Consider the following 9947-nt stretch of genomic DNA (forward strand, 5'->3'; position numbering starts at 1 on the left):
CTATTCAGTGCTGGAAATTGCTCCATGTCATCTCCTTTGTGTCCTGCCATTTATAGTCCATTTGGTAGAAAACAAATGTTTTGCTTATGGAATATAATTAGAATATGGTGGTTAATTTCGCTTTCCTGGGTGGGGGGGGAAACACTTTTCTAAAGTCAGGAACTACTAAAGCTAATTTTAATCTCTGCTTCTAATCTCCCATTCTAATCTCTGCTTCCGTGAGTTCAACTTTTTTTTTAAGAATGCACACGGAAGGACAGCATGCAGTATTTGTCTTAAGCACTCAAATTAGCTTAATGCCCTCCAAGTTCATCCATGTTGTCACAAATGATCGAATTTCTTTCTTAAGGTTAGATAATATTCCACTTCATATGTAAATACCACATTCTCTTTATCCATTCTCTTTATCCATACCACATTCTCTTTACCACAGTCTCCGTACCCTGGCTTTTGCGAATAATGCTGCATTGAACATGGGAGTGCAGATGCCTCTTTGACACAGTGATTCCTTTTCCTTTCGATATATACCCAGCAGTAGGATCGATGGATCGTATAGTGGTTCTATTTTTAATTTCTTGAGGAACGTCCATACTCTTTTCCACTGTGGCTGCCCCAGTTTACATTCCCACCAGTGGTGTACAAGGGTTCCTTTTCCTCCACATCCTCACCATCTGTCATCGCTAGTCTTTGAGATATTAGCCATCGGCGTAAGGTGATGTCTCGTTGTGGTTTTGCTTTGCATTTTTCTGGTGATTTGTTACCATTGAGCACTTTTTCATATACTGTTGGATATTTATTTATATGTCTTCTGTGGGAAAATGTCTATATTCAGGTCTTTTGCCCATTTTTTAATTTAGTTTCTTTGCTAGTGGTTCTGTGAGTTCCTTGTATATTTTGGATATTGATTCCATATCAGATACTGGCTAGCAAATATTTTCTCCTGTTTTCTAGGCTGGCTCTTCATTCTATTCGTGGTTTTCTTTGCTGTACAGAAGCTCTTTCTTTTGAAGTAGTCCTACTTTTTTGTTTTTGCTTTTGTTGCCTGCCGAAGATATCAAACCCAAAAAACCATTGCCAAGACCAAGATCAAGCAGCTTATCCCCCATGTTGTCTTCCAGCAGTTTTATGAGTTCAGGTCTTATGTTCCCATCTTTAATCCATTTTGAGTTGATGTGAGATAGGGGTTCAGTTTCATTCTTTGCATGTAGATACCAAGCATTCCCAACACCGTTTATGAAAGAGGGTGTCCCTTTCTGATTGCATATTCTTGGCTCCTTTGTTGAAAATTGACTGCACACATGGGTTTATTTCTGGGCTCTCTGTTCTGTTCCATTCGATCACTGTGTCTGTTTTTATGCCAGTACCAAACTGTTTTGGTTACCGTGGCTTTGTATTATAGTTTGAAATCAGGACATGCAATTACTCCAGCTTTGTTCTTCCTCAGGATTGCTTTAGAGTCTAACTGTAGTTTCATACAAATTTAAGGATTGTTCTGTTTCTTTAAAAAGTGTCATTGGAATTTTGATATGTATTGTGTTGAATCTCTAAATAACTTTTGGTATTATGGACAGTTTAATAATATTCATTCTTTCAATTGGTGAACGTGGAATATCTTTCTATTTATGTCTTCAATTTTTTTCATCAATGTTGTATAGTTATCAGTGTATAGATTTTTTGCTGCCTTGGTTAAATTTATTCCTAGGTATTTTACTGTTTTTTATGCTGTTGTAAATTGGATTGTTTCCCTAATTTTTCTTTCTGGTAGTGTAATGTTTGTGTATTGCTTTTGTATTCTGTACCTTGCCTGAATTTATTTACTAGTTCTGACGGTTTTACTGGTGGAAGATTCAGGGTTTTCTATATATAATATCATGTCATCTGCAAACAGAGATGACTTTACCTTTTCAAAAGTGGTAAGAGTGGACAACCTTGTCTCTTTCCTGATCTTAGAGGAAAAGCTTTCAGCTTTTTCACTGTTGAGTACATTAACTGTGGGCTTGTCACATATGGGTATGTTTCCTCTGTACCCAGTTTTTTGAGACTTTTTATTATGAAAGGGTATTAAAGTTTGTAATTATTTTTCCTCCATCTATTGAGATGATCATATGATTTTTATCCTTCATTTTGTTATTGTGGTGTATCACATATGTTGATTTACGTGTGTTTAAAACTATCATTGCATCCCAGGGAAAAATCCCACTTGGTCATGGTGTATTATACTTATATCGTGATGTTGAATTTGGTTTGCTAATATTTTGTTGACTTTTTGCAGCTGTGTTCACCAGGGATATTGGGCTATAATTTTGGCTTCTTGAAATGAGTTCGGGAGTGCTCCCTCCTCTTCTGTTTTGGGGAAGAGTTTGAGAAGGATTGATACTAATTCTTTAAATGTTTAGTATAGTTCACTGGTGAAGCTGTCTGTTCCTGTACTTTTTGTTGTTGAAAGTTTTTGGATTACTTCATCTCTCCTTAGTTGTTACTGATCTGTTCAGATTTTCTATTTCTTCATGAGTCAGTCTTGGTAGGTTGTATGTTTCTAGGAATTCATCTTTTTCTTCTAGGTTATCTAATTTGTTGACATATAATTTTCATAGTATTCTTGCACTCCTTAGTGTTTTCTGTATTATCAGTTGTTAATGTCTCTTTTCATTTCTAATTTTATTTATTTACATCTTTTGTCTTTTTCTTAGTCTATCTAAATTTTTTGTCAATTTTATTTTTTAAGTTGTTTCATTGAGTTTTTAATTGAATTTATCGGGGTGACACTGGCTAACGAAATCACACAGGTTTCAGGTGCACAGTTCTACAACACATCATCTGTACACTGTAGTGTGTGTTCACCGCCTCGTATTGATCTTTTCTATTATCTTTTTAGTCTCTATTTCCTTTATTTGCTCTCTGGTCTTTGTCATTTCCTTCTTTCTGCTAACTTGGGGCTTAGGTTGTTCTTTTTCCTTTGAAATCGTTTTTTTTCCTTAATGTAGGTATTTGTCACTATAAACTTTCCTCTTTGAATTGTGTCTGCTGCTTCCTATAGTTCTGGTATGTTTGGTTTCTATTTTCAGTTGTCTCAATATTTTTTTATTTTCCTTTTGATGTCTTTGGCCCCTTTTTGGTTAAGCAGCATTTTGTTTAACCTCCACATATTTGTGAATTTTCCAGTTTTCTTGTAATTTCTAGTTTCACATCATTGTTGTCAGAAATCACGCCCAATATGATCTCAGACTTCTTAAATTTATTAAGCCTCGTTTTGTGACCTAGTATATGATCTGTGCTGAAGAATGTGCCTTGGGCGCTTGAAACTAATGTGTCTTCTGCTGCTGTTGGGTGGAATGTTTTGTATACATCAGTGAGGTCCATCTGGTCCAACACATTGTTTAAGTTCAGTTTTCTGTTGATTTTGTCAGGATGATCTATCCATTGTTGAACGTGGGGTATTGGAGTCCTCCACTATTATTGTGTTGCAAGTTATTTCTCCTTTCAAATCTATTAATATTTGCTTTATATAGTTAGTTGCACTAATGTTGGATACATAAACATTTACAACTATTATATCCTTTTGATGAATTGACCCCTTTACCATTGTCTCTGACCCCTTTGTCTTTTATTAACCGTTTTTGGCTTAAAGTCTGTTTTTTCTGATGTAAGTGTAGCCATCTCTGTTTTCTTTTGGTTCCCATTTGCATGAAATATCTTTATCCCATCACCTTCAATCTATGCGTGTACTTAAACTAAAGTGAGTCTCTTGTAAGCAGCATGTAGGTGGTTCTTGTTGTTGTTGTTTTTAGCCCATTAAGCTACTCTGTATCTTTTGGAAAATTTAGTCCATTTACATTTAAAGTAGATATAAATTTATTTTTCAAGTATATTTTATTCATTATCCTATTACAGTTGTTCCATTTTGCTTCTCCCCTTTATACCCTTCCACCCTGGACCAACCCCCCACCCCTGGCCAACGAGCATTCACCTCCTTAGTTCATATCCATGGGTTGTACGTATAAGTTCTTTGGCTTTTCCATTTCCTAGCCTATTCTTAACCTCCTGCTGTCTATTTAGTAATGTAAATTTAAATTATGGACTTACTATTGCCATTTTGATTGCTTTCTGGTTGTTTTCTAGTTCCTTTGTTTCTTTTCTCGTCCCTTATCACTTGATGATTTTCTGCAGTGGTATGCTTTGATTCCTTTCCCTTTCACATGGTTGTTACAGGTTTTTGCTCTGTGGATACCATGAGGCTTACATCAAACATCCAGAACTTGAGTTCTTAATCACATGGATGATAGTTAAATGAATGAAGGGTCTGGTGGAGAGAGGATATCTTGTATCAAGATTGAATAGTCAGAAAGCAATAAGTGTGAGGATCAGTCTTGCTATAAAGACAAGTAGGAAGCAAAACTACCTCAGGATCCCTAGAACTGTCTTCACCACACACAGCCGTACCCCAAATCAGTTACTGGTGACACTGGCAGCACGCTTGGGAGAGAAGGGGTGCCCTGACCACCTTAAAATGAGAACTGACTCCAACAGTAGAAAAATTTAATCACTAGGGCCTTCAGATAAGTGGTATTTGTTAAGCTTTTACACCCTGTACCTGTTTAGAGTAGCACAATGATACAGGAAAACACATCAAAGGAAACTTGGTTTTCTTAAGCAATACTGTATAGTTTTAAGGGAGATTAAGAGATTATAATTAGATATTGAGCAGCCTGTGGTATTCCAATTGGTGAAATTCATAAGATGTCAGACATGTTTTCTCCCAATGGCTTGTGTGTTAAAATATTTTTAAAAGAAAAATTTACAGAGGTTGATACTGTTATTTATCTTTTAGCTTTAAATTTTCATATATTTTTTTAAGGGCTTTTTAAATGATTTCATTTCCAGACTGAAGATTATTTGTAGGGTATATGTTACTAGTTTATTATACTGAATTACAGTTTCTAATTAGAAAATAGTGTTGTGTTCATTAAATATAACTATGCCTAGAGACGTTTTACTAGTAATAATTAAGGCCAAGGGTGTTCAGATTAATTTCTTGTTTTAGAGCTCATTGTACCAAGAGTCATTGAAATAAGAGATCTGTTTACATTTTTTGCTTATTAGGAAAACATTTCATTGACATGAACCTGGGTTATGGGTAATTTAATTTAGAAAATGCACTTGTGTTTTAATTCAAGTTATAAAATCATTAGCCACTAATAATAAATATGAAGAGGGAAACCTTTTTCAAATTGAGGTTCTTTTTAGTACGTTGGGTCATTCTGAATGTCAGTTTTCACTGGTACCTTAGATGTGTAAAGGGTTGGAGGTTTGATAAATGATACTGTTCCTGAGGTTGTACCTGAAAATGTTTTCCTTTAACCAAAACCTTGATAGGATTTTTTTTTAATCATTTGCTTCTTCTGGACAGATAGAGAAAATCCTTACTTAAAGGCAAATTGTTGTTGTTGTTATTATTACTATTTTACATTTAATTAAAGTCTTAGAACTTGAACCATAGTTTGAAATTGCTTTGTATTCTGAGATAACATGAGATTACATTTTCCACACATTACTCTTTAAAAAAATTTTGGTCTGTCATGAAAAGCAACAAGACTAAAATCCTTCAGAATTACTGAAGGATTTTTTATCATGGATAATATTAAAAATGAAAAGGCAGTTTGAACTTCTGATGATTCTAAATTTAGGTGACTAGGTTTTGGGGATTTTTGCTTTGTTTTATCTTTTATATCATTCACATGAGAATTTTTTAATGCTGTTTCTCCTGTGCCATACATGTTTGTAATATTTTACATGTAAACTGAAAATAGAAGGTGTCCAGGTACCAAGTACTTAATCTTGCCCATCCTGAAACCTCATCATTTCTGGAGGGGCTCGGCCCGCTTGCAGATCCCTGTACAGCTGGACCCTGCACTTGCATTGCTGAAGGCTCTTCAGCATTCTCACCTCCTTGCAGAATACAGTTACGGCTGACTGGCAAGTAAAATAAGAATGTTTCCCCGCAGGCCTGCCTCAGCATCTTGCTTCTGCCTACCATGATGCATTTTTAGACGTGCACATTATTAAACAAGTTTCAGTAACACATTTTTTTTAACATAAAGACCAAAGTTTAAATGAAATAGAGTTTAAAAACTAAATCATTGACACTGTTACAATTATCACAGAAAGTCATTTGTGAAGTAAAAGATTTACAATAAGCGACAGAATCTCATTATGTGATTTTTCTTCCCCCAGGGAGTTTATGAAAGGTTATTAAATATAACATTTCAAGAATATCTGTTCTGGTTTAGGGATAATTCTTCTAAAGGTACTTTGTAAAAATTACTTATTCTGTTGTACTATTTAGGGATATCCCTGTGGATTTCAAGTACATAGCAGAACCCAGTATGCACTCGATGCCTGCAGTGACTTTGTCTCCAAATGGTGAGTTAGTAGAGAGAATGTGTTTTTAAATGAGCTTCTAAGACATGGTGTGATTTCTGTTCAAAAGAACCTTGGCCATTCTCTCTGTGGTCTGTCACGGTGCCATACTGTGTAAGGAAATCTTTTCATTATTAGAAATAATCATTGGTTTTCATATGTGAGTCACCTCACCCAGCCTCTTTTTTAAAATAATAAAAATAAAAGAAACTATTTGCAACTAACATTGACTGAGCATCTAAGTATTTCCATCTGAGAATGAGGTTTTTTAAAAAAAATAATTCTCCTTCCACCAGAATTGTGTTCCACAACTCATTTAGTGATTGATTGTGAATTCTTTTTCTTTCAGGGGATAGAAAATTTTGATCTGGTTCCCCATAACAAGAACATCTTAGCAATTCACTCTAAAAGATTTTCTCAGGCAAAATAAAAAAGATAAATGTATTTAATACTGTTTTATGTTCAGTAACGCAGTGCCTTTCAAGTACGGGCCGTTGGCGCTGCCGCTGTGCTGACAGAGTACTGACACACTTACAGCTGTGCGTGAGGGCATGATAGGGGGTGTCTGACATTTGGGCGACACTGTCATCAAAACCACTGCTGACTCACAGAATTGCTGTGAGCGTAGAACAGGGACGAGAAGGTAAGAAGTAGTTTGCTCCTGTATTGGAGCACCTGCCACAGGCCAATCAGTAATCGTTTTTGTCAAATGCCCTGTCATCTTAATAAGAGGAGCAACCTAATTGGGTCCTCTTTTAATAACCACCAGATTGTATGCTTTGTCACATTTGACACTGCAGGTACATTTTGTGTAGTGTATTTGTAAAGTACACATTACAAATAGCATGTCCGTCTTGAACAAGGCCGCTCACCCTCTCAGACTGTGAGCACTGTTAGGATCGTTCCCTCGGGTACTAATGTCTGCAGGTGTATAGGGTGCAGAAAGATACTGCAGTTTGGGCTCTAGGGGCTTTGGGAAGTCCTGGCTGGATAAAAGCACTGTGGCCTTTCAGCAACCGGTGCTAAAAATTTTGTAATCACTTTTTATCATTTTATTTAGTAATCCTTGTTTTTCTCACCTAAAGTTGATCTTTCCTTTTTTTAATAATTAACATAGAGAAGTCTCTCCCTGTAGTTCTATTGTCTATATTTAATACAGATTAATTTCATATAAATTTTAGTTCTGTTAATATTAAACCCAGAATATCTGTACATCCTTATTTAAACAAAACCAAAAAAAAGTCTATATATGAAGAGTGCTTATGACAAAGGATTGAATGAGCCAATTCCATTACTTTATATGTAAACACCTCTTGCCAGCAACAAATTTGTACATTTTACAGGTGGTGTGGTAAATTTATCTTCCTATTAGTATAAAGTAGTTGGGAACAATGAGTATTAGTGACTGGCTATATTTAGAATAAAAATTCTTTTTAACTTTTTCCTTTTTCTCTAAAATATCTCATTTATTGAATTTACAGGGAAATGGCTAGCATGCCAATCAATGGACAACCAAATCTTAATTTTTGGAGCACAAAACAGATTTAGATTAAATAAGAAAAAAATTTTTAAGGGCCATATGGTAGCAGGCTATGCTTGTCAGGTGGACTTTTCACCAGACATGAGGTAAGTTTACATCTTCTCATGTGTTCTGATAGTCAAATAGGATGATATAAACTTCTATTGTACAAATAGTAATAACACTTTACATATCACATTCACATATGTAATTGTATGAGAAATACACAGATTATCAAAATGCAAGAAAAAGGGCAAGTTCTTTCCTATGTCTCCTCATAGTGATCAGCCCTGTGCCCTTTGACCACATGATAAGTCCCTGCCTTTATAGGCAGTGCCTTCTTTTCTCTCTGCTTTTCTGAGCAAGGTTTGGAGGAGTATAATCGCCACATTACTGTGATTGAATGAACACCAGAATTAATTCTGTATTGCATTGTTGAAGTTAACAACTTCACTGTATCTTTTCTGTGCTGAAATCTCAAATCCAACTACTTTGGGATGGGGATAATTCTAGGTCATGCTAGATTTGCGAAGCCTGTAAGTGAAACTCTGCATTCATTTCCCTAATCTTAGCTAAAATATATAGGTGTAAGTCACTCACAGATCCCTGTAGCTTTATATGTTTAGCCTGATAATTGGGCCTTACACTCCTACCTCTGAGTCAGTCTTAGACGTATTCAAAAGGTATTGGAGGCAAAAAGTAACTGTGAAGGCGGTAGAGCCTACTGTGGTAGAAAGGCTCCAAACGTGTTTGCTGGCTCTGTGTGACGCTGGGTTCCCTACACAGTTTCTGACTGTAGAGAGGGGTTGCGATACCATATTCATTGTGGCCCCTGCGTCTCTCAGCCTTAAGTTAAAAATTATTTTTTACTCTTAGATTGGTGCTCACTGGGGATGGTTTTTGGTAGAAGTTTAAATTATAGACTGGTTTATGCTCTACCTTGTTCTTCTTACTGAGTATATATATTACAATATATATAGTAATATAGTCACATTTATATTTTACTTTAAGGTAAAAAAGATAAACTCTTTCTCTGTTCTTCATTTACTTTACCAGTTTCAAGTGTTTGAGTAATTTGAATTTATTTTTCTTCCCCTTGTAGCTATGTGATTTCAGGAGATGGAAATGGAAAATTAAACATCTGGGACTGGAAGACCACCAAACTCTACAGCCGGTTTAAAGCTCATGATAAAGTGTGCATAGGCGCGGTGTGGCACCCTCACGAAACATCTAAAGTCTTAACGTGTGGTTGGGATGGTCTCATTAAATTGTGGGATTAACGCGACCAGTCCTGAAACTATCTGGATTATTTTTGATCCAATACCATATTTAACTATTTCATTGTTAAATGTGTGGGATGATAACTTTATTTACAGATTATCATTTCTTTACATGGCCTTATAAAGTTGATATACATTGTTTTTTTAAAAAAAAACTTTGTAAATTTGGCTCATATAATTTCGTTGGCAACTTTAATTTGTTCTTTATAGACACTGTTTATACAGAGAATGACCATCGATTTTGTATTTGACAAGGCAGTTTGGGCTTACCCCAAGACATACGGAAGGATCCCTTTGGAGTCAGAAAAGATTCCCTCGTGGATTTGGGGTCCTAAAGGAGGTAATAATGACAAGTAACTCAGAAAGGCACCCTGTACTTACCTCTTCAACCAAAAGAGCAGTAGGGGCCAGGGGTGATAGAGTTTAACGTGACTCCGAGAGAAGGATGAGACCGCCCACGACGACTGTTTTCATTATTTCCAGTGTGTCAAGTTCTGGTCTTTTGGATTCCTGGGTTCCTCTACTTTTGTGGCAAATGTTGTGTATTTTTCATTGTAAGCCAGCAATCTTCTCTGACTGCAGCATTCCTCTAATTATTAAACAATGTAAAATACAAATCAACCCAGAGTTCTTTCCTTGGCTTTCTTCCCAATCTGTCTATAATAAGAGAATTATGTAATTTTTAAAGATGAAACTCAAGAGAATGAGTCAAAACTTTGAATTTTATTTGT

The 9947-nt window shown here is 35.7% G+C and overlaps 1 protein-coding gene across 1 annotated transcript in view; it reads left to right on the top strand.

The window, feature by feature from the left end:
* The window catches only part of CDC40 (cell division cycle 40), a 47069-nt gene extending 37629 nt beyond the window's left edge, over positions 1-9440 (top strand). The window contains exons 13-15 of the mRNA XM_024551804.3: positions 6344-6420; positions 7899-8043; positions 9039-9440. Coding sequence (XP_024407572.1) covers positions 6344-6420; positions 7899-8043; positions 9039-9216 — 400 coding nt within the window. The 3' untranslated portion in view covers positions 9217-9440. The remainder of the gene's footprint in view (positions 1-6343; positions 6421-7898; positions 8044-9038) is intronic.
* Positions 9441-9947: the final 507 nt, after the last annotated feature.

This window comes from Desmodus rotundus, chromosome 11, assembly GCF_022682495.2.
Source record: "Desmodus rotundus isolate HL8 chromosome 11, HLdesRot8A.1, whole genome shotgun sequence".
NCBI lineage: Eukaryota > Metazoa > Chordata > Mammalia > Chiroptera > Phyllostomidae > Desmodus > Desmodus rotundus.